This window comes from Meleagris gallopavo, chromosome 2 (assembly GCF_000146605.3).
Source record: "Meleagris gallopavo isolate NT-WF06-2002-E0010 breed Aviagen turkey brand Nicholas breeding stock chromosome 2, Turkey_5.1, whole genome shotgun sequence".
NCBI lineage: Eukaryota > Metazoa > Chordata > Aves > Galliformes > Phasianidae > Meleagris > Meleagris gallopavo.
Window position 1 is genome coordinate 5,447,985 of NC_015012.2, and position 25,786 is coordinate 5,473,770.

Consider the following 25,786-nt stretch of genomic DNA (forward strand, 5'->3'; position numbering starts at 1 on the left):
TGCTGCTCTCCCTCGGCGCCCCGGCCCGGGCAGCCGTCTACACCAACCAGTTCTTGGTGGAGCTGCACGCCGGGGACCAGGCGGAGGCCGAACGGGTGGCGGCGGATCACGGCTTCGGAGGGGTGCGCAAGGTAAGGGCTGCCCGGAACCGCAGGGGAGCGGGGATGGAGCACGGCCGCGTCCTACAGCCGCACGGCTTCGGGAGTCCGCTTCCCGCAGCCTCTGCACGGCAATCTCCCGGGAGGGCGTTCGGCTCGGACTGGGAGGTGAGGAGTTTCCCACATGCTGGGTAGCTCGGCGGCGTCTTTGGACTTCGCTGCGTAAACATCCTCCAATTGAGCTCCCATCCTGCGGGGCTCGGGAGCGGTGTGGGGCAGAGCGCAGCGGGGGCCGGGCCGCCCGAGAGCTTCCTGAGCACGGCTGGAATTGAAACTGCTCCGAGCGCTGAAAATAATTAAAGCTGTATCTCCATGGAGAAGCTCGCACACGATTTAAATGGCAGATTTCTTAGGGATTTTGACACACAAGTTTGAGAGGCTGGCAGCTTCCTTCGTGTCCCTGTTATTCTCGTGGAGAAATAGGGCATTGTCAGGGTGGAGAATCCACTTGATATTAAGCGTGGTATGCAATCGGTGCTCATCACAAATTGATGTAAGTTGGGAAACTTCGAGTTCCACTGGAGGCTGTTTTCTCTCCTGAGGTCCTAGGAAGTCCTCGGTAGCTTCAGTGTCAAGGAGTCCCTGCCCGGCTCCTGGAGAGCTTTGCTGTGCTAGAAATCTCTAACACTGCAACAGTAATCAGAGCTCTAAACAGTTTAGGGTACAGTCAGTGGGTTTAATACAGTGTACTGGTCGGGACGATTCCTGGCAGGCTCAGTGCCCAGGCAGTACTTGATTGGAGGAGTGTGGAGGGAAACAGAGCTGTGTGAGCATTATTTGTTTGTTTTTTTTCTTTCCCTGGTAGTTATGCAATGAGATCCCCATCTGACTTCCAAGGAAGTGAATGGAAATTGCGTGCTGAACTTGACTAAGTGAAAATGATTTAATCCCCTGGTATACCTGTGTGTCTGTCCTATGAAGTGAGACTCACTCCCTCAGGCTGCCTTGACTCCAGTGGGGGCTTGTTACAGAAATGAGGACAGTGTCTTTTTTGCTTTGAACACCACTAATGCCTGCTGCTGCTAAGATGCTTTTGTTTTGGGCTTGTCCTGGTGGTGGTGGAGCTGCTTTCCTGCTGCCTTTGGGACAGGAGCTGTTAAAGGGATTTGGTCATGTTACCTGAAACTTTGTAAATAGTGTTGTTTGGTCAACAGTTTTTCCTTGTTATTGCTCTCTGCCTGCACTCCTTCCATCATATTCTATCCTATCCTGGGGGGTACCTGTCTGATAAGGCCTCAGGAGGAGGGAAGGGTACCTTGCTGCAGAGCTGAATTTCTTTTTACTTCAGCTAGGTGCCTACAAATGCTGCTGTGACCATGTTGGGAAGAGGATGGGGGGGGGGGAGGGGAGAGGGAGGGCGCTGTAGAATGAAGAGCAGATTCTAGGCTGTTAAACAGTTATCTTCCCAGGGTTTGTTAAGATGCATACTGATTCCACATGGAAATCAGTCTTTTAGCTCATCTTGGCAAGAACTGGAGGGAGATCCCCCAGGTACGTGGGAGGAGAGGATCTGCTTTCCTGTACGTGTCTCAGGGATGCTGTGTCCCTTGGATGCTGGAGTCCCAAGGAACAAAGCCTTGCAGAGCTGCGGTGCCTTCTGCGTGTGCTCACAGCGAGGAGGAGGTGGCCGAGGCTCTTGTACTGTGCACGTGCTGTCCCAAGAGGCTTTCAGGTTACATCATTCCAGTCCTTGAAAAGCTTGAAAGCCTCCCACCCCATGCCTACAAATGTGAGAGAAAATAGCGCCCTGCTGTCTGCAAGGCAGAGATTTTAGGGAGCGGGAGGAGTTCCTAGAGTTTGGCATTTAGCTGAGGATAATCCATCAGAGTCTGATGGCAATCTGCAGGGGAAATCTGAACAGGGAGATAGGTGGGTGTCAGTAAAAGCGTGTGTCATCTACACAGGTGTCTCTTCAGTACTGCTGGATAGAAGAGCCTACTGATCTGTTCTGCTCTCATTGGGCTTATCTAACATCTCAGCTTACAGTCTGCAGGCCTAGCTTTAACACTAATAACAGCAGTGCAAAAAGTTGAACACGGACATGTAGGTGTATGCAAACAGAGCTGCGAGTGGTAAACTCTCTGGGGGAAGGTACCATCTATAGAATGTGCTGTCTACATTCTTGGAAAATAGGAAAAAATTATGCTGCAAGGAGAAGTGATTTTTTCCGTGCTTCAAGTGTAGCGTTTGGACAATACACTGAATTATTTACTTAAACTAAATCCAGTTAGCCTTACCAATACTCGAGAAATACTGTTGTCTGAAAGCAATCACCTTTGTTTCAGTGCAGGTATTTGCCTGGCAGTAGTAAAGGGCAGATACAGTCTTTTTTTTTTTTTTTTCTTGGATGGATTTAAGATGTGCAGAAGAGAGATTGCTTTTATACTTGTTATATATCACAGATGTGCGTTCCCGTGACTTTGCAGGAGCTGATTTTTAAATTACATATTTTTAGTGCTCATGGTTTTTCCCTGATAACACACAAACTGTGTACGAGTGCATATTGCGGTTATTTAATAACAAACTTCTGTAGAATGGGAGGGAGAACATTGCCTTGAAGATTAATGTCATGAACAGTGTGATGTGCTTTCTAATTGATTCCTTGGCCGTGTTCCCTGCCATCATTCCAGTGCTGCTGCAAGACTTCAGGTGGGCTAAAATATGTGCTTTAAACGTGGTGACCATTTAATTATTTCAGGAGGGCTCGGTGCTCACATAAACAACTGCCTGATTTAGACTTAGGGCCCTAACGTGAGGCAGAGTCTCAAGAATGCTGACCAATTTTCTTTAACTTTTCCTGAATTAACCTCAAATATGGACCTCTGCAAATCTAATTGTTGATTTTTTTTTTAATGTTTGCAGTTCTGCAGTCCATTTGTACTTATTTCTGTATATTCTCTATGAAAAAAATGCTGTGATAAAGCATGTTCTTATTTAACGTGCTTAGTCTAGCCATCTTCAAGCAAACAGAAGTCAGGAGGCAACCCCCTAATAGCTACATCATGTTAAATTGTGAGAACTACGAAAGGAACAACTTCCTTTTTTCTGTTTGCCTTCTGGCACCTTACCACCAGAATGCATTTCTTAATGCAGGCTGAAAAAAGCTGCTTTCTGATCTTGCATTGCTGTTCTTCTTCCTTTCTACCAAGGGGAGCTGAAAGAAACGTTTGGATAGGTCTCATACCTGGAGATCAGAGCTTGGGCATCTCTTCCATTTCACCAGCAACACTGAGGCAGATACAATCTACAAATTGCCACCATATCTAAATATTCTGCTGCTTGTAGCACTGAGGTGAAGGGTTTTAAACAGTTTGTGTTGAATGGTCTCAGATTTTAGAACATGGGGAATCTTATGTCACCCAAAGTTTGGCTGTTGTTTTTTTGTTGTTGTTTTTTTCCTTGATATATTCATTGTCTGGTCACTTGCTCTCTCTAAATCTTGCAGAAACAAAAGTAAACTGTCACAGTTGTGACTTTCTGCTTTCTGTTTTTTGCTTAGGAGGCTGCTGGTTGAGGACCAACCTCCAACATGGGAGCTCATGTGTACTCAGATGGTGCAAACACCATTTTGCCTAAAGCAAAACTTAACCCATAAATAAGCCAGAATTCTTACTTGGGCAGCCCAATTTGTCTGCATCTAGTGTGGAAATAGATGATACAGCAGTGGAACATCCCATGCAAAGAAGAGTCAGGGAGCCTGTCCTCCCCAGATGAACCCATTGGAATCTGAAGACTTGATGTCAAGTCTCAGACCGCAGTGTTTCCATGCGCTAATATATTTAATAATTAATTAGCTTTGCATTTTATGTTGGCCTAGAGGAAAGGGTGTTTGTTTGCACAAAGTAATCCTTCGTTATAGAAACAGAAAAAGCCTTTCTAGAACTGGAAGGTACAATGTTACTGATGAAATGTATAAGGAAACTAAGACAAGCAGAAATTTCTTGCAAATACTAATTGTGCAGTTACCAAGATTTCAAAAGAAAATGCTTCAGTTTTCAAGAGTGAGTCTGAGCTGATGTGCTTAAGTTAAGGGGAAAAAGCAATTAACTGCTAGGGAAAGTTTGATCCTGCTGTGGTAAGATGTGCTGCTGGGGGATGATGGATAGCTCATTTTTCCAGAAAGACCCTGGAAGAAAGTAATTGTGGAGATGTGGAGAGAGCAGCCACCAGGGTCTGGAGCCACGTCAGTTCCATGCCTGCAGAGTATTGCTGGGCTCTGGCTGGGAAGTCTCACTGGCTCCTATTTACACTCTAGAGAAGTATTAGAAGAATTAATTCAGTTATACTGTGGCAGCAGGGAGTTTGCCTGATACGTGAAATATATTCCTTCCAAAATAGTGCTTTTTTTGTTGTCGCTGTTATATTCTATTTTGCATTCCAACTTGGACATAGGAGCAGCAACAGTAGTGAACACTTCAGCTGGCTAACTCAGAACAAAAGGTCCCATGTTACTTTAATGTACTTGCTCATACATGTGAAAGCTGGACTCTGTCCACATAAAGAAAACAAATACTCATGCACATCCCTCAGCCAGTGTCTGCTGAGCTTCTTCCCTATCAGAGACCCAAACTGGCTGCTTGCTGGCGGTGAGTGTTCTGTTTGAGGTTTAAAATAATTACCTTGTCAGCTTTCTGTAGCATTTATTCTTTGAAAAACAAGGTCAGACTTCCCTGCTATGGATCTCTGCTGTAATTGCTCTATTACTGTTTTCAATACATGGTGTAGTTCTGTTTCTGGCAAGACATGCAAGTTAAACCTTACTTTTACAGGTAAGTTTTGTTTTATTTACCGTGCTACAGCTCAAATGAAAAATTGTTTGCTTGTAAAGCTGCCTGTGTTTTTATTTATTCTATATAGCCTGAACTCTGGCAAAATTGCACATGTGCCAGAGAACCAGGAAATGCCCCGTTAGACATATTTTTCACTTGTTTTCTTCAAGCTGCAGCCCAACTCAGGACATGCAGTGATTTCTTTACATTATAATTAGTTTTGCCATTGTCAGAGAAAAGTAGAGAAAATGCACAAAGAAGTGAGCAGCGTTTCCAGATACTGTGCTCACACCAGAACAACAAAGTATGCTGAGGTCTAGTTTGAGCCTTTGCCTGATGAAAGCTTGTAGCAGTGTGTTAGCAAGGCACCAGGGATAATTTCTTGTTGCAGGGTGCAGCTCCAGGGTCTGAGGCCCTTAAACTGCTGAGGAGCATCAGTGCCTGAAGCCTGGATACAGCTGGGTGCCTCCTGCTGCCTGCTCCCTTCCATCCTCAGTCGAGGAGAGCAGCTCTGGCAGTTCCTGGCTGTCCCCAGACCTGAGCCAGCCTTCTGGGGCTGCATGCAGCATTGCATGCAGAGACTTCAGCTCCCCGGGTTATTTCTCTCCATGACGGTACATGAAGATCTCAGTGCCATGCATGTAAAGTTCATGTTCTGTGCCAAGAGAGACAGGCTTAGTATACAGAAATAACTCTTTCTTTTCTGTGCTTTAAGTCTGCCACAGGGCTATTTCAGACCTGTGCTGTGGAATTTATAGTTGAGTTATTTTAATATTGGTGCTAGCTAAACGAAGACCATTAGCATGGTGTCACTGCCTGTGAATATACCATCCTGCTGGCAGCCTAGCATCTCCTACCTTTTGCCCACATAGCTTTCCTACGTGACTTTCAGGCTGTTTCTGCATGCTGCATCGTATGGGTATATTAACTGCCTGTATGTGTTGGAGCTTTGTGATCCCACACGCAGCGGCTCAGTCTGCGACTCTGGTGCTGTAATTCCTCTGAACAGGTTTTCCAGATGTTGAGAGCAGTCTGATGGCTGTTCCCCTAAGAAGCCGTGTGGATATCTGTGGCTTTTACCTATGCTTAAGTCAAATTTGTCCCCAGTCCCAAATCTGTGCAGCAAAAAGAAAACTGCTTTTGTAAAAGAACCCTGTTTTGGATGGCTGTTGTTTGGTATCAGAGCAGATGGACAGATCTTACTGCCATGTGACAACCAGAACCAGATGGTTTCAGTTACTCTGCATGAGGTAGAACATTTTGTTTCCAACTTTGGAGTTCACATCCACATCAAACCCTTAGACCAAAATAAATGAATTGTCAGTGCTCTCCCAGCTCAGAGTACTTCCATGTGAGAACTCGAAGAGTCCCCTGGTATTCATTTGTTAGTAGGTAAATGGTCCTGGAGACTGACCGAGCTGCTAGGCTGGGTGTCTTCAAGAAGCATGGGGGTAACTGTAGGATTCCTGAATTTATTAAATGTTATCTTTTAGAAGAGCCAACTTGTGTGAAGGTGGAAGATAGCTTTGTTCTCCTCTCAAAATACGGTAGGCGATAAGATATAATACTCCATCCATTCTTAGAAGACTGCTTTAACAATACTAATGTGGTTAAAATGGGAAAGCAAACCCAACTGCAAAGCAGTTATCATCAATGTAGGAGTGCTAACATGTTTAACAAATGCCAGATCAGAGCAATAACAGCACAGATTTCATTTAAACTAGAACTTTTACTAGTAAGCCTGTGCTGATTTAAAAATAAATAAAATATATCAGACTTCCTGGAAAAGTTATAGTGGTAATGCTTGACATGGCAGTTAAGTGGAAGTTTGCATGCAATCCTTTCCTTCATCCATCTATGGAATTATTCCAGTTAAAATGAATCTGTACGACTCAAGTGTCAAATCTTGTAATTAAACACTTACAAAGAAGCTGCTGAAATATATGTAGGATTTATTTGGTAGATAGTTTCAATCAGTGAGTTCTGAGACATGAGCATGTTCATGGAAAATTCTGTGAGCTGGAAATCAAGCCAAAATGATTAAGTGAAAGATAAATTGTGCCAGCTCTTGTTAAAATATTAGAGCAAGCAAGCCATCTTGTGCAGGTCTGGTTTTAGGACAAGTGGCTAATTTCTGTGAGAGCTGCAGTAATGAATGGACTGTATGGCTGTGAAGTTACCTTTGCCACGCATTGCTGTCCTAGTCAACAAAAAGTTCTGTTCTTTTTTCATTTCTTTTATTTCAGCTTTTCAAATAATTAATAGGTCAGGTTTCTACCGGATGGTGGCTATAAATATTGCAGTGAGCAGCCTGGTGCTTCCATCTATCACTGGCCTCTGGTGGGAGGAAGCCAAACTGCTTGACTCTTTGTCAAAGATGGGATTTCTCCAAGAAACCTGAAGTAATCTGGTGCATTGGTCTTGCTGTAAATCAATGCGAGCTCTGTGTTTAACTCTTGTAAGTTCATTGAAATGCTCCTGGGCTGTGCTTTGGGATGGAGTGGGCTGTGTGAAATTCTGCACAACCAGCTGCATGATGAAACCTGATGTGGCCATGAAGTTGTAACAGTCACTCTGAGTCTGGTTCGACTGAGCCCTGGCTGTATCTTCAAGTACTGTGAGCTTATACCTGGAATTAGGGAGTGCAAGCTAGCTCAGTCTTACCATTTATATATGGGGTTGTAAACAGCTCAGGTGGACAGCAGTATTGCTACTTTAGTCACTCAAGAAGTGAACAGGGGCATAATGTTCTTCGTCATGTATTATCTATCTTCTCAAACAATACTTTTGTGTAAATGTTACATCCTTAATTTCTTTGTTCACAGAAAGCAAATGGAAAGAGTGACCTCAGTGTTTGCATCAAACCAGTCAGCAAAAGTGCATTGCCAGTGCTCATGAGTGGACTGGATTATTTGCTTACCTGATGAGTAAAAGGGTACTGTGTCACACCTGGCTTCTCCTAGAGTGCACAACGAGAGATTGTGAAAACTGAGACCCAACAACTATATATGTACTAATGATAAAGTAGAGAAAAAGACCCTGTTATCAGGGAAGCATTCAATATCAAACTAGAGCTAGGCAGTTGAAACTCTTAAATAAGTAGTTTTTTTAAAAAAAGGGGAGGGGAGGAGTGGACAGGAGAGGATGGGGTATCGTGTATTCTTTCTTGATGACAGAGTATCCTCCTTTCTGCCTATTCATCCTTTATGAAATACAGGTGAAATGAATTGGTGCAAGTCTGAAATAGCTCTATAGCTGAAACCTTCGTTCATTGTTCATTGTGCAGAGCTGAGTACAGCAGAAGCTTCTGCCTAAGGCTCCTAGCTGCATCCAAGATGTGGTGAATTAGCTATAACCTTTACTGGTCCCCATGGGGACCTTGTGCTTTCCTATGTCAGTTAATCTAAAAAATGTCTGTCAGTGAAATTTAGCAACCTAGAAGTTACTCTGAGTCAACTGTTATGCATAACTGTCATTTCTGAGTTTGGGTGGAGAAGTGTGACAAATTGGGGCCTGAACATATTTGCAGACTAGAGGGAAAAGAAAGTAATGATGAAAATTAGTTGTTTACACTGGTTAAATGATGGTTGTGAGTCTGGGCACCATCTGAAGATTGATCTTTACAGCATTTCAGTCCATTGGTTTTTGCATTACCATTTAGACCCTAAAACTTCACAGGTGACTGTACTTTTCTTTTAGTTGTAAGACCTTTCCATTTCTCATGCAATTCAGATATAGTTCAGAATGAAGTCTAGACAGAACTGATACTGATTGTTTTCTCTCTTCTTTCTGATGGGATTAAAATACTCAATTTCCTTATGTAAAATACCTTCTTTCCCTTCTAACTGAAGACATTTTATCCACATTAAATATATTGGTAGAGAAACCAATATTCCAAGCTCCAAAAACTGAAGCATGCTTAAGTAATTAATTAAAACCCTATATTTTTCTATGCCTAACTGATGTAATAAAGAAAGATCAGCACATACTGGGTTGACCACAATTTCTGTCAGCAATAAATGTTTGTCATCCATCAGTTTGTAGTAACAAATAGTAAGAAGACATTTCATAGTTGACTAAAAGGGCAGCGAGGGAGGGAAAGAGGTAGTGGTACAATTTGCTTTCCTTTCTCATCATTATTGCTAGCATCTAGGCAGATTTTGTTTATCTTTTATTTACCATCCAACACAGAGCTCTTGAACCCACTCACAGCTGCTAGCCTCCATTGTGAAGTGACGATCGTACAGGGCATACTGGAGCTGAGATGAGTTGTCTCCAGTTCATGATGATGCGAGTAATGGACTCGTCCATCTCTGACATGGTCTTCTATTAATATGAATAAATGTCCATGACTTTCTGCTACCACAGTCAAGCAACTTCACAAAAGCAAGAAAAACAGCAATGCTCTGAAATGTTACTTTTCCTTGGCCCCACTGAAAATGTTTTCTCAAAGCTTCCTTGTACTGCTCTTTTCAAACCTAGTATCTTGACTCTTTTTTTTTTTAATGGTGCAGTTCTGTTTTTAACTACTGCCATCAGCTTTTCTCCTATACAGCATCTATTTTTCTCCAGAAATTGACTTTTTTTTTTCTGGGAATTGCCAGACTTGCTCAGTGTGGTCTGGCAATAGAAACTTCCTTGAGAAGAACTTCTTGTCTATCAGCTATTGCTTGACAGCCTGGTATAAAATAGGCATGGAGAATAAAGGGTTTGTAAAGAAAGAGTTACGAGTCTTTCTTAAGTGTTGGGGAAGGCCAGCATCTTTGCATTAGTACAATTCACCTTTTTTGTGCTTTCTTGAGTAGTTCTTGTCAGTAGCCAACTTATTTTGGTTTGAGCTGCTTTTATAGCTGTATTTCCTTAGCATTTGAGTTCATGACTTTGCTTTTAGGCACTACATTAGCTGAGCACTTGCACACACTTGTCCTACACACTTTATTGTGTGGACATTGATTTAAAAATAATGCTGAATAACGCTTTGCTGAAATTCAGTGTGTCCTTGAGTAGCTGTCTTAACCCCTCTCCATCTCTGAGATGCAGATACCAGTTATTTTTAGCAGGGTTAAGCTATAGCATAACGCTATGTTTCAAATGTAACAAACTTTATTTCAAGTGCTTTATCTCCACATTCTTAGAGCTGATGTCACAGTGGACCTTGGAGTAACAATAGGAGTCGATCTTTTTAGTTACGTCCTTAAAAGGACAGAGGGAAAACAACTAGTTAGTACTAATTGCTGTCAATATTGATTTACCTTTGTTAGAAATAAACTGTGATCACTGACATGTGCAGACTATAACTAAATTGTTTATTATAATTTGAATTTTCTCTATGGCATGCTGATAGAAGAGATTTGTCATGTATTATTTAATTATATTAAAATATTTACCAAATTTCTGTTGTTAAAGAGATACCTGATATATACGTATAGATTTACCCACTAGTAAGTATTGACAATGGCAATTAGCATTTTATAGTTTCAGTAGTGCTGTGCAAACATTAATTACATGAATTCTATCAATAAATAAAAATCAGTAAACAAGTAATTATTAGACTATTCTATTTTACATGCAACTGAAACAAGAATATTAACAGCTGTAATTGCCTAAGATTCTCCTAGTATTAGTAGAAATGGGTTGCCCAACATCTCAGAGCACTTGCCAGGGCTAAGCTGCAAGGAGTATTTAATTTATAATTGAAAACCATGCCCTGTGAGTCTTAGTTCTGGTTCTGTCCTATAAGTGCCACCGTAGGGGGGGAAAAAGAGCCTAGAGGGAATAGGAAAATTAAATGCTCCTACACAGGGTAATCGTGGTGGGGAGGATATTTGAGGTGAAAAAATTCACAAAATATTTCACAAATATAATTTGTGAAAAATTTCACAAAATATTACTATCTTGAGAGATGCTTTGAAAACATAGTAGGGCCTTGAAAGAGCAGCAAGAGACCCAGAGGCACCTTCTTTCTCCAGTTAGGGGACAATTGTGAATTGCATTAGTCTTGTTAGCCTTTAGTTGTAAAATATAAAAGTAGCTGATCCACTTCTGGGACACCACCTTTTTTTTTCCTGATTTTCTTAAAGCATTAGCTGTCATGTGTTAAATGAACTAATTAGTTAACAGGTCAGATACTGACCAGTTTTCTGTCTGTGATGTAACCTATAGTGCACAGCTGAGCTACTAGCAGGAGCAAGTTAAGAAAGTTAAGTTTAGGGGTAGATACTTCTCCAAATAATGTCTGGAGTCTAATTTCTGTTAGCTTTTCTGGGCATGAATTTTTTGTTTGCTTGTTTTGTTGGTGCTCTTCTTATAGGATCCTCAGCATCTGTGTACAAGGACATAATGATGATAACTGAGCCTTCGCTTAAGGCTTTCAATCCAACGGTAACAATCACACCCAATCACCAACTCCAGGGAATTATGATCTGGATCAATCCATACAGTCCAGTGTGATTGCTGGTGTATAAGCAAGAACATTCATCTCTAAATCAGAGAACTATCCTGCTTTGGCTGTATTCAGCAGTGCACGTGATAGAATCAATACTGTGTTCTGTGGTTACTGGGGAGTAACAGATAAAACTCTAAAATGCACAGATCCATTCATCTAAAGTAAAATGTCTCTTTTAAAAGCCTGAAATGGCGTGTACAGTTCACTGATAAAACTCACAGCAAATCTACAACCTTGTTGCTGATGACTTACATGACTGTTGCAGGCTTTCAGGATAAAGCTCTTCAGCAGCGAACTTAAGTGATGTGAGCACAATAAAACGTAAAAGCTTAGAGTCATTCAATTGTAAATCAAATTCCAAACATTGTGAACTTGAGACCAAGCCAATGCTGCAGTTTTTGTAAGCACTCTGCAAGCACTGTGTGTGATAGTGTAAGAACCATACTAATGAGAAATTGAGAGTTATACTTTTGATATCAGAATTGACTTATCTGAATATGTGTAGATGCTGTCTTCTTACAGTCTCTGGAGCAAAAAAAGTTGCTCCTGGTGCACAGCTCTGCTCATCTAGCATGGCCACCTAAAATAGGTCAGATGAATCATGCTCTGAAAGTGCCTTTACTTTTTTTTTTGCAGTGAATTGTATCAGGAGCTCACATGAATTCTGAATTTCACATGGACAGATTGGACATGTAATCATAATTCTAGTCAGCCAAAAGCTGGTCCCTTTTCTTCCATTTACTGTCTGCATTTACCTTAATCTTGTGCTTACTGTATTCAAAAGGCACTAGGAAAAAACCTTACGAAGTAAAATCTTGTTTGGCAGTCTTTGAATACCACATCTGCATTTATAATGTTTCCAGAGGAAATAACATTTGAGGAACTATTGGAAACTACTACTGGTGGCTTGAGAAAGACTTAATATAACTGTTAAGCAGTGTTGCCATATTCCTAAAGATAACCAGTATCGTGAGAATAACATATATCCTTGTTACCTTGTGTATTATAATATTTCCATTGACTTCTGGAAAAAGGAAGAACAGATCAATGATTCTACTGTTCTACTCAACCAAGCAGCCACAATTCTTTCTTATTACTGCCTGTTGATTGGAAGAATATACCACAGAGATAAGAACATATGCAGGTAGCTAAGCCAGGCACTTCTGAATTCGTCAGTAGAAGAAATGCTGAACTGTATGAATCTCAGCTGACTTTACAGGGATCGTGTTGTGTACAATGGATGTTTTAATGAGATTTACAGTTTGAAAGCGTTAAAGCTGTGGCTAACACCTCCACCTGCCAAATTTGCCAAGATAAATTGGGTTAGGTTTGATTTTTACTTGGCTGGAGACACCTAACTAAGAAGTAGCACAGTAAGTGCAGTGTAAAGTGGGCCAGGAAGACCAAGTCAGAGCACTGAACCATTCAACCCTGGGGCCTAGTTGCTGCAGCCTTCAAGGCTGTTTGGAGCTTGTGCAGATTCTACCTGAGCTCTTTTGGCTGCGGCTTTTGAATAATTATAATGAACTAATGAGAAAGTGTGAAATCCTTGCTGGGGGCCTTGGGCACACTATGGGCTGAGTTTCACGTTGAGCAACCTCTGGCAAAGCTTTAGCCCTCTGTGCTATTCCACACTTCTCTACCACCATTTGATTTAATCCTTTCTTATTTGTACTTTGTTCTGTTTTATTTCTATGCCTCGAGCTGCTTGAGCTTCTAGCTGGCTCTGCTTGTACGTGGTCCTCGTCGCTATAGTGAGTGAGTGCCTTTGACTTCAGATTTGGCTCCCATCTGTATATTTAAAAGTAAAACGATTTCTAATGCTAATCAGAGTGAGGGAAAATGAGAGAAAGAGTTTTAAAAATTCATATTGAATATTTATAAGCATCCTTGGTGCATTTGGGGAAGCTGGGATGAAAAGGTTTCTAAAAGGTTTCTAATTTCTGCTGCGAGGCACTTCGTTGTGCTTCAGCTATAATGGCAACTGAAGGAGCAGGGCCTGAGGGCCCGTGAAGGCTCCAAACACATTTTCTTGTGCCAGGTCCGGGTTGTATAATTACTGAGCAGTAATGGGATGAAAACTCACCTGCAGAGATTTATGGCCCCTTTTAAAGGCAGGAGCTGCTAAGGCTATGTTGAGGAGAGATGCTTTGTGTTAGTATGCTTTATTTATTTTAATTGAGGGCAGATAGGTTTTTTGTGTTTTTTTTTCCTCGGAGCGGGTCAGAGGTTTCATCAGCACCAGTCTTGGTTTGTACCCTTATGTACCAGTCCCATATTTGTGCAGGCAAGGAGCCCCAAAGAAGGTCTTTGTTGCTTTGTCTGGATGAGGAATTTGAGTCAATCTTACTGACAGATCCATTTATGCTGATTTCAGTGGCAATCAAGAAAGGTGAACCTGGGGTAACTGTTAAAAAGCAAAACAACTTTTGCTTTTTTAATTATTTTACTCTAAAGAAGTTGTTGCAGACTGTTGTCTCCACTGCAGACTAGGAAAAGCAGCCATAGCAATAGGTTCAAGTAATCTGTTATTTACTGTTTTAGAGTAATATGGTATCGGGGAAGAATCGCTGGAAATGAGACACGAAACCCGGCAGAGTATTTCAGGGATGCTGTGTTAAAGGATGCAGCAGGACAGGCTGTATGTGAAGCCTAGGCAGAGAGAAGATTCCTTAAAACAGGGCAGAGCTATTCAGTCTGCTCTTGCTTCCTGTGTGTGCCATAATTTGCTTCTGAGATGTATGGGAAATAGAGCCCTGAAATAAGTCAGTGCCGTTTGATGGGAAAAATAAGCCTGGGAACCAAGGCTCCTCTTTGGGTTTGTGTTGCATTTGTCACTTCTTCAATCTAGAGACAGGTTGTGAGTACTGGATCTTGCTGTGTCAAGGTAAAATAGTGATCCCACTGATGCCTTTATTCAATATTTTGTGAGCTTCTAATGTTAGTGTTTATTGGTGCTTTATAATACATTTGCTGCAAACATAAACTCCTGGCTAGATTGTACCTTTTTTCCCCACCATTGTGTCTCTCTGAGGTGGCTCAGATGCTACTGGTTTAGATAAGGGGCACAGCTGGAGTTTAATCTTTCTGTGGCTTCTTTTCTTCAAACCCCTGCACTGCTGTGCAGCTGATCTTCGTGTCCCATGCTTTCAGACAGACAAAATTAGATCTGATGCCACTGTGCATTGTCCAACACAGGACTGACAAGGAAATGAAGTTGGACCTTCTCTGTCAAGCAGACAAAGCAGGATGAACATCCACTCCAAGGAAGCTGCTTGCTACCCTGACCTGGACCAGGTGCCTGTGAGGAAGACGATATCCTATGACTGCTTTTCCTTCTTGGAGCAGATCTGCTTCTGGAGGCTCAGCGGTGTGCGGTGCCTTTTGTTTCCCTTTTATCCTTTTTGCTCTTGTGTGGTACGACCCCTGAGCCCCCATTAGGAGCAGTTGTTTGCTGACAGGCTATAGCAGTTCAGCAGCCCAGAAGCAATGCAAGCAGGGTAGAATCCTAGCTGCCTATTTGCAGCCCCTTTTCTTGAAGTCTGCATCTAGGACAGCACCAAGTAAATTTCCTGCATGGGAAAGACTGCATACGAAAGGGGAGTGCAAGGAAGGCGGTGGGCCATGAGTTTATCTTATTTTTATTTCAGTACTAATTGCACCTGTACTGCTCTTTTGCAGCAGTAATCTGATAAAAGCAGAGATCCCAGCCGTTTCCCTTTCTAGATAAGCCTCTTCCATTTAAAGAGTTATTTTCTTTCCTCCACTTAGTTGAACACCGAAATTTTAAAAGTAATTTTCTGGTCCTCATTCTCTTCTGGAAGGAGGTTAAGTACTTCATCAAGGCAGTTGCAAAGCTCAAGAAAAGGTTGGCACAGATTGATGGATGAGGGCTAGCTCTCCTTGTGTTCAATTAGTGATTCTGTTTTTGCTTGTGTCTTTTTCACCAGTAATTTTATACAAGTTAATACATTACATAATTCCTGAGTTTCTCAGAGTCTGCCTTATTTATACGTCAAGGCAATATTAGACCTGCTTTTTATCGCTCTTAATAATCCTTCTTACTTTAATTTTCAAGTGCTTGCCAGTAATTATAATCTTATATAATTGCTAGTTTTTGTGTGAGGGCACGAAGTTTTATTTCTTTCTTACAGAAAGAGCCACAAGATCGAGTGAATTATTCACCCATGTTTTGTGCACAGTCGGCTGCTGAAATAGGATTCTACTCCAGTTCCAGCTTTACAGTGAACGTATTATGGAATAAGCTACTGCTGGTGGATCTGTAGGGCTTGTGGTGCACGGGAGCCCTTTGGTTTTCATTTCACATTGTTACGTGCAGTCTTTATGTGGTTGTGTTGAGCTCCTAAGTAGAACTGAGCTCCCAGAAAACCTAATGGCAGGAAAAGCAACCCAGTTGTCAGGTACCAGCATCCTGGTGTTTGGAGTTTTGGAGTCAGTCACAGGAGTCTGTCAAACATGAAGCACTTGAGTGGCTTCATGGATTTCATTGCAAAAACCCTCATCAATGCATGCACCGTCTTAAGCACTTTGCTGGCATCTGCCTTTCCCTGCCTTCGTATAGTTTAAAGATTTCCTGAAGACTTTAGATTTGTTCTGCACATTGCTATTTCTGTTGTTATTCACAACTCATGGTGTTTGATCATGTTTCAGTTATTGCCTTGTTTAGCCCCCTTTCTGTCCTTCACCCACAGCTTCACTGAAGGAGTACAAAAACTGCAAACTGTAAAACATCTGAGTTGATTACTGGGATATCTGTTAGAGTGGTGAGACCCTGGCAGTGCTGCCCAGAGAGCTGTGGGTGCCCCATCCCTGGAGGTGTCCAAGGCCAGGTTGGATGGGCCCTGGGCAGCCTGAGCTGGTGGGGGGCAACCAACCCATGGCTGGGGTTGGGCTGGAGGTGCTTTGAGGCCACTTTCAACCCAAACTATGTCTATGGAAAGGGCAGATAGTCAGTTAAGTGCTTTAAGATTACCTGTGATTTTGTCCATGGATCTGGTTGCTTCCAGGTGATACTGTTATTGCTTTCTCATGTGGTTGGACTTTAACACACTGACTATAAAGATTTACTGTGGGGTGTGTTTCTTCATTCTAGTTGGTTCTAATCCTACACCAAAAATGAATGAGTATGTGTCATGTATCTTCAATATCCTTCCAGATAACTCCAATATCGCTGAGAGTCTTCCTTAATGGAAGAACATTGAGATCAATATTTGACTGGAATGAACTTGAGTGTTTGATAATGAGACAGGAAGAGGGAAACCACCTGATTTCACTGTGAGGAAGTTAAAGGGGAAATTGGAAATGGATGGTAATGGTTAGCACAGCTAGGTTGTATTTCAAGGTGTAACTGATCTGGCTACTTAGATTTTTTTCTTTTTCCTGCTTATCTTTGGGGTGTTATATGTCCTATGTGAGGAAAGAGCCATTTTCTCGAAAGCCAGATCTATTGACAAACTGCATCATAAAATTACCTTATTATCCATTTTGTGATGTTATCAGACCTAAACTTTTAAAACATGAAACATGAATTCATTTATTTAAAAATTAGCTAAAACTGAATAGAATTGGTCCCTTAAGAGGCATAGCTATGAGGGTAGATGGGAGGACTTCTGTGGCTGCTGCTGTGAGCTTTTTGTAGTCTTGTTTCTCCTTCAAATATGGTTGTGTTGTTCTTCATGTGCGTATGAAGCTGATACAAGATACTCTGGTTATTTGCTCTGAAAAGCTCTCCAGACAGAGCTGAGACTCTGCTCCAAGTGTCTGCAATGATTTTGATGAAATCTGCTTAACCTGCAGTTAGAAGGAGGTTCTGGTATCAGAACAGAATGCTTTGATTTTTTTTTTTCTTAAAGTTCCTTTGCATTAGTGTATCACACACAGTGGGATTTTAAAAGTAAAAATGGAATGTTTTGATTTTATTGACACAGACTGCTTGAAATAGCATAAAAAGAAGACTTTGCAGGGAAAAAAAGAGGTTAAGTCTCAGTCATTTTTGTAATGTGGTCAAATTTTAAACTTTCAGAATTCTCTGAGAAACTTACATTCCCATGTTACTCCACACAAATTCTAAAATACATTTGCAGAACTGCAACAGATACTGTGATAAGTGTAATGAAACAGGAAATAATGTCATAGTAGGAAAACTATATCTGTGAACTGCATCTACCTGTATACAGGTATGGAGTCTCATTTATGACAACAGGATCCTGCTGCCCTTATTCATCCCAGGATTTGGCAATTATGGCATTGCCTCTGACGCATTCTAATGACTTGGAAAGGTACTTGTGTAACACCTTACTGTTGGAGGATCGTTTGTGGTAGTTTCAAATCATTTTGCAGTTTATTTTGTTCTTTTACTCCATCTTTTTCAGGAAGCAAGAGATTGCCCTTCAGAATATTAATGCTAATAACCTTAAGCTTATGGTAAAAGTAATACCAAGTGTGCATACGAGTTATACATGGTAAAACTGCAGCAAATAACCTTAATGCTGCTGGGCACGCCTTTCAAAAATAACTTGGAAGTGATGTTCTCAAGAGTGATGTGGGCATTGTGATATAACTCCTCACAAGTCTTGTTTTGTTGACACCTGAGTCACCTCACAGGTAAAGTTTTCCGTGACATCCTTATTAGTGGCTGATAACTCTGTGTTTTTCTCTCTTTTCCTCAGCTCCCTTTTCTAGATACTGGCTACTACTTCTATCACAATGGCATTGCCAAGGCCAGAAGACGACGAAGTCTTCAACATAAGCTTCATCTGGAAAAGGATTCCAGGGTAAGTGTGTTTACATTATTTGCACCTGACAGGTTGTTGTGTTTTATTTTTTTGAAGTCTACAAGCTGGCAATAGCACATTCTTTTTTTGTTTTCATCTGAGTTGTTACACCAGAATAATACTGGGTTGGAGTGGGGCCAGTGACACAAAAAGTGCATTTGCCGCCCAAGTAAAGTAGATAAGCCTGAGGAGTGATATCATGACAGCAAATAGATTAATTTTTAATCCTTCAGTAGGCTTTAAACTCTCTGTGCTGCAAGCAAAAAAGAGGAGAGAATAATTTTATCCAGATAATTTTATTGCCAGTTACTATATGTTATTGGAACACTTAAGAAAATGAAGAAATAAATAGGAAAAAAAAGGTTGCATAAGATTGTAATTATTGTGACACCACAGCAGTCAAGATCTGATGAATTTCCAACTTAATTTTCCCACTTTTGCAGGAGTTTCAAGTAGTTTTTGACCCATGTCCAACAGGGTTGCGTGTGTCCAGTCCTGGGCCTGCTGATACTCACTGCAGCCTCAGCCTCAAACCAAGCACTCCTGTACTTGTTCCAGACTGGCCATTTAATCTGCTGTCTCAGACTCAAGTGTGTCTAAGAAAGTATTTAAAAGAGCTTAAATGAGTCTATTTTCTCTTTCAGAAATGCTTTCTTTTGCAGTCTTCCAATATTTGTGGTCTCTAGACTCTTAGTTGGTTTCTGTCGCATGCAATGAAATCTCATTTTTGCTGTTATCACCACAATCTGATTAATGTTTATAAGTATCTAAAGGGAAGTGGAAGGCAAATGGATGAGGTCACGCTCTTGGTGGTATGTAGCAATAGAACAAGGAGTAATGGCCTAAAACAGAACTTAGGAAGTTCCATACAAACATACAGAAGTTGTTTATGATAAGGATGACAGAGCACTACAACAGGCTGGCCAGAGAGGTGGTGGAGTTTCCTTCTATGGAGATGCTCAAGGCTCATCTGGAAGCCTACCTGCGTGACCTGTTTTATGGAACTGCTTTAGCAGTGAGTTGGACTCAATGATCTCTTGAGGTCCCTTCCAACCCCTGCAATTCTGCGATTCTGTAATTCTTCCTGGTGCTGCATACCAAAGGCTTTGCTCTCCTTGGTTTCAGTGAATAAAGCCTGTACAATCAATGAACATACAGATGGTATAGTATATCCAGGAGTTTGGCTGATATAATTATTATACTAGAGAAGGAAAAAGGATGTTCACCCTATCCTGGGTTCACGTGATAGACTCCAGTGGAGCAGATCTCCAGAAGAGATCCTTCCCTACTGGCAGTCAGCTCTTAAATGGCTCTAGGAGAGGTGCAGCCAGGCTCCACCCCTTCCTGCAGCACAGGTGAATTGCCTTCACCTGTGTTCCCATGGCTGACTCATTGCTCACCTCAGGTGATTAATCAGAGGTTCAGGCCTCTGTGATTCAGCAGCCCCATACAAAGCCCCATATTAAAGTAATTAGGACTATTTCCTCTGTGAGGAAAAGAATACTCCTGGGTGTGCCTCAGCCTTGTGGGTTGCACTAGGAGATGGAAGTGGAATAGAAGCGCTATTTCGTTTCCATAAGTGGTAGAACAGTTTCTCATCTAGCCCTGTTAGGTAGTCTTTGAGTTCTAATGATACCGTATAGGTCAGTTGTTTTTTGTAATAGAGTTTGAGAGCACTTAAAATCGTTACTTTTATTTTCCTTCTTTCTTTTGCATGTGGAACTTGGGGAAATCATTAAAATTCCTGTCATTTTTGTGCATAAGTGGAAACATCAGTTGTGTTGACAGTTCTTAATTTCAAACTCCAAAAATAATTTCTGAGTTTAACGGTAGTTTTCTGGACCATTTATACTCAATTTTGTTTAGCAACAGATGTCAGCACTGTCATGGTTAATATGTTAACGCATGAAGCCAAAAATAAAATGTTCCTGTTGCTGGGCTAGCGAGGAAGCAAACTGACTGCTTCCACCACACAGCCTTCCAAATCTCTTGGGAACGACTACGGCAAATGTCGTAGTTGCTTAGCCCTACCCAAATTCTGTGAGATAGTGGGCTGCAGTTGTTCTGTATACTTTTCACTTCTAAAGAGATTACAATTCCTCACTAATCTTAATTATTAGTTGAAAAACAGCACAGATGTTCACTCAATTAATTAATGTTCTTTAATCAAGGAAGTCCCTTGAGGAACCATGTCAGTTTTTCAAGAGTCTGCAGAGATAGATGGCAGAGCACTATGCAAACAGGTTACTGCATCATCTTCATGCTCTACTTGTCTTTTAAAATGCTTCAAAAAGCTTTTATGCATAAAATTTACTGTATGTTTTTACCAAAGTAATTTGGAGATATGCTAAGCATACAGAGCCGTTCTGTGATAAAAGTCATTGCTTTCCAGAGGGCAGGAGTGGAATGTTATTAAGATAACTTCCTAGAAGAGATCCAATATTTATTTGGAGGAACAGCCTCAAATATGATTAATTTGACATAATTTTATAGAACAGTATCACTGAGGCCTGAAGCAGTACTGGCAGCAGGTGAAGGCACGTATAATAGTGTCATGTGTTGTGCTGTTGAACTGTTTAAGGGAAAAATGCAGGTTCATGAAAGCACTGTGCCTTTGGTTTCCTCTCAGGGATTCTCACTCTCAGAATGGCAAACGCCAGAGTGAGCTGAACTATTTCAAATGAAGGCTGTTTTGTTCTTGAAAGTAGAGTCTCTGACATACAGAGTACCTTCTAGGAGAGGTTTGGAAACCCCTCTTTTGTAATCAGTTGCAAATTTCCATAATTTCCAGGTACACCTGTATTTTGTTATTTTCCTTATGTACTGTTGAGGCCAAATAGATTTTGAAAAACAAACAAACAAAAGACCTTTAATATTTTTCCATGTTAAAACTGAGCTTTTAATGACATAAGGCATAGCAGAAAGATAACCAGTACTCACCATGAGAAATTGCATTTTCATCTGCCTTTATTTATTAATGGTTTCAGCTTTAATTTGTCAGACCAAAAGATTAGCCATTAATATTGGTTTGCTTTGGGAAACTTCACTTAAGGACCTGCTGTTCTTTGAAGGCTTCAAGCAGTGGGATGGTCCTTGCAATGATCTGCAGTCATGGGCAACTGGGAAGTAGAAACAGCAGGGTGACAGCAGGGGATAATGGCCAGGAGTGACATAAAGCCCAGGAGGAACCAGAGTAGGATGGGACCAGACATATCATACTGATATGAAGGTGAGGACAGAATGACTGGGACAGGCTGAAGCAAGAGCCCTTTTTCTTCCCATGGCTTTCACCACAGCTAAGAGAAAGCCATGGGATTTCCTTCATTTTAATTTTCAAAACAGATTTGGATTGTTGGCTCCTATAGAGAGCCTTAGATGGATTATTAATACATGATTTGAAAAGTGACCACAAAAATAAATGAAAAGAAAAAATACACAGTCCTTAGTTACCTTTTAAAGCTATAATTTTGTATTTTTGCTGTTGTTGGATATTTTCTGTTAGTAAATAATCTTCCACTGAAGGAGCAAGAGTTGAAACACAGTTTGTTCTAAGATTATTTTGCTTTCTTTCAAGTTTTAGATAAAACCATTTTCCTCCCACACAGTTTCTTTTGTCAGACAGCTGCCAAGATTAATTCCAGTCCAGAAAGAGGCTTTAATATACAGAGCAGAGCCACTTACTGATATCTATATGTGAGTGCATCTGTGTTGGTGTTAGGGGAATAAATACATGTGTGTGGAGCGGGGAGGAGGTGAAAAGAGAATCTTCCACTTCCACAAGAGAGTGAGTTTGACACTTAGATGATGAGTTCTTTGGTTATAAACATCTCAGTGATGGCAATTGTTAAGTTTTCTGAAAAGGATTAGAAGGGGGAACTCTGATGTGTGTGGTGGTACAGCAGTCTGGGGAGGGCAGGTGCACAGCTTCAAGATGTCACCCCTAGACACCCAGAGCTACCAGTTCTGTCATGAGACAAGGGAAGAAAAGGAGGCTACAAATGCAGAAGATCTAAGCTGTTAACAAAGCAAATCACTATCGTCCCTACTCTTCCTCACCTCAGATACCTCTCATGCCCCTTAATGTGACCAACTTTTGATTGGACCCTTGCCTCAGGTGCAATGACAGTAACTTTGGGTGCTGCCCTGGGCTTTACCTTTGCCAACCTCATCAACCTTTGTCAGTTCTCTCATCATCTTGCCATCTTTTAACTTACTTTCCCTTCTTCTTTGGTTTTCAACATGCATGGACGTGTGGTCTGAGCCCCTAGCTCCCTTGCTATCCCATCGCTTGCTGTGTGAAGGCAGAAGTGCCTTCACCCAGTCACCTTGGACTGGGAGAAAGAGGGCTGGCAGCTTGGGAGAGCCACTGCTGCTTAGCAGGCAGCAGTGCTCAGCAGTGGCTGTGTAGCCACTGTAAGCCAATTTTCTGTACCCTTTCTGGCAGCTTTAATGAGAGGCTTGAGATAAGTTAAAGAGGGAGCTTTTTATCCTACTCCCTTTGCCAGCAGATCTACTCCTTTGTAGAAGTAAAACCATTCCCAGTGAGATCAGAAGAAGCCGTTTTTCCCAAGTTCTCCAGCCAATGTAGAGCAAGGTGACCTGGGACCTCAGGGGCCAGGAGCCATTGGTCTGTATCTTTCCTTGTGGGTTTGGTCAGATCTCTGTAACTGCTGATGAAGGTTTAACCTTCTGTACTGGTGACAGGCAGCTTTGTTCCTGAAACATAGCAACAGGCGTATTTTTGTTATTTCTATGAAAATGGCAAAATTTGACATCTTCAGTCTTGCTCCATGCCCCACATCTTGATTTCCTAACTTCCAGTCCAGTGATGGTCATTTTCTTTCCCTGCTAAGCTTCTGATGAAAGCTCAGGAGGTTTCCCGAGCTTTGTCTTTCTGAGAAGAAAGCTGGCTCACTCCCAGAAGCAGAGAAGCAGTCATACTAAAATCCATCCCATAGAAAGGGTCAGCACTTACCCTGTGCACTCAGCGCTCCTGCTGCTTACTCTTTGCCCTCACAAGGATTAATTTCCTTGCACTTCACCAAACAGTGACACCAGATCTGTCCAAAACTTTCAACTTCTCCGCAGAGAAGCATTATATAAAGTGAATTTAGTCCCAAGAAACACTGCCCCCATCTCAAAGCTGTGGAGGAGGACATCAAGTCTCCCAGACACATGAGGAGGTATGGGTGAGTGCATGAGGATAGACAGGAGAAAATGATAGGATAAAAAGCTACTTATGTTTTCAACTCTTATTTAAATCTGTGCTGCTGCTGGTAGAGATGATAGAATTCCCAGTGAAGGCTGTTTGGAGTTTTGCCCTAATACACAATATGCCTAGGTTGGCATGCTGGTAGGATTACACCTGAGAAAAGTTTGGAGTAGCCATCAGTTTTATGAGATTGTTGGGCAGTATTACACAAATACTGGTGTTATCCTTTTGGAAGGAAATGGAACATTAAGTAATAAAAGCTCTGTTTAAGTACCTGTAATAAATATTGAACAGCCAAGGAAAACTCATTAGAGGATATGTCGTCTTTCCAATACTGAAACAAAATCAACCACTCTCAAACCTGCACACTATTTGTTAAAACTGCATTGCTAGTTTGATCACCGAACAAGAACTGGAGACATTTGTGTTATAAATCATCCTAAAAAAAAAGTATATTGTGTAGAAAATAGTATCTTCCAGGAGTGGGTCACTGTCTTATTTGTTTGTGGAGTGAGATGTCTTGCACTTTACCCAGTGTTTGTGAGGAAGGGTTTCCACAGGTCCCTGTGATTGCTTTTTGAGAACTGCCTCTGAGGGGATCCTATCTCTAGCTGTCCCTGCCTTTGTAAGCTCTGTACATGGCCAAGGAGAGGTTGGTGAAAACGGACAGCAGAAAGCCCTGCCCAGCTGTTTGGCATAGCTGACCGACAGTGCCTCCAGCTTCAAAGCACGTAGCTGCTCTTTTAATTGAGGTATCAGAGCTATTGCATAGGAGTCAGCTTCTATAATAAGAATAAAAAAGAACTCTGATATAAAAATAATGAGGCCTCGAGTTACTCAGGTGCTTAATCTGTTGCTTAGGTTGAAGGAAACATGCTGAGCAGGTGCTGAAGGATTTCTTAGTTTCCAAGCTTGATTTCCTGATGTTATGTGCTGTGTTGCTGGCTTGTTTACTTAGACTGCGTATTGTACTGTGAAGTAAAATATCACAGCACTACAGAGCGTAGAAAATCAAGTATTTTGAGCAATTTGCTAGTGGAGAAAATGCTGTTATATCCAGCAGAATGTAAAAGCTAGGCTGAATTGATCTGTTACTTTGTGACTAGAAATACAACTGGGGAAGAAGCAAAAAGCAATCCAGCAATATCAGCATTTAAGAATGCTGGAAATCTTGTATAGCTACATTGTCTATAAAAGGACCATTAGCTCCACATAATAAAATAACAGGCTATCAAAATGACATTGAAGTCAAATGTATGTGGTTTTTATGGAAATGCTATGTAACTAAAATTACAGGGTAAGCTAGAACATTAGAAAACATATAAATGGATGTGCTGCAAGGTAATTGACTGTGAAGACAATGCGTTATGCGGATCCACGTGGAGTTTTCTGAAGATAAATGCAGCAATGCAGTGCCATCCTGGGGATGTCGTTTGAGGGAAGGCTGGGCAGCACCCATCATGGGCTGCAGCATTGCATTGCTTCCGGTCACGTCATTTTCATGGCTCAAAGTGATGCTTGGGATAAGGTCAGGGTAGGGCAGTAGGGTGGAGTTTATTCCCCAAAAATATTTGTGGCTATGTGAAAGTACAGTAATTTTGTGAATAACTGTTGAGACAGCTGACCTCATTCAGCCTCTGCTCTGCTGCCTGTAAATTGCTGAGTTGGCATTAGTTTACATGTCTGCTTTATTGTCAAGACAACAGAACTCAACAGCAGCCTTTTGCTCCAGCCTTCTTCTGCAATTTCTGTCTACCTCTTGTTTCCTGTCTTGAGAACAGTCTGGGTTGCAGAGCAGGCATTACTTCTGTTATTTACCTGTGCAATTTGCTCTTTGATGTGCTCTATTTAATAGTACCATGCAAGCAGTGGCCATGGTGAGAATATATGCCCTGTGCTGGTGGGATGAAGGCAGAAACTGTAGGGGTGCAAAAGCATGCTCTCTCCCTTCCAAGTTCATAGAATCATAGAATCACAGAATGACCTGGGTTGAAAAGGACCACAATGATCATCTAGTTCCATCCCCCTGCAATGTGCAGGGTCACCAACCAGCAGACCAGGCTGCCCAGAGCCACATCCAGCCTGGCTTTGAATGCCTCCAGGGATGGGGCATCCACAACCTTCTTGGGCAACCTGTTCCAGTGTTTGAGTTATGGCAGGACACAGCCTGCTACATTCAAACCCATCTTCAGTGTTAGCTTTACCTTAAGTTTAGAAAACTGCTGTATTGTTCACTTATACATTCTTGGTTTAAAGATGAATTTGTTCTGTGCTAAAAGAACTTCCCTGGAAACAGGGCAAGGCATTTCAGTATCTATTTTCTTTAAGCAAATCCCTAAGTAAAAAAAAAAAAATAAATCAGGTATACTGGTGCATGGAAAGTTATATTTGAGTTAAACCCTTGTAAA

The 25,786-nt window shown here is 41.5% G+C and overlaps 1 protein-coding gene across 1 annotated transcript in view; it reads left to right on the plus strand.

Moving 5' to 3' along the window:
• Positions 1-5: 5 nt before the first annotated feature.
• The window catches only part of PCSK2 (proprotein convertase subtilisin/kexin type 2), a gene marked incomplete at its 5' end in the record, with an annotated part of 96,462 nt that continues 70,681 nt past the window's right edge, over positions 6-25,786 (plus strand). Inside the window, 2 exons of the mRNA XM_010706507.2 lie at positions 6-131; positions 18,062-18,166. Coding sequence (XP_010704809.1) covers positions 6-131; positions 18,062-18,166 — 231 coding nt within the window. The remainder of the gene's footprint in view (positions 132-18,061; positions 18,167-25,786) is intronic.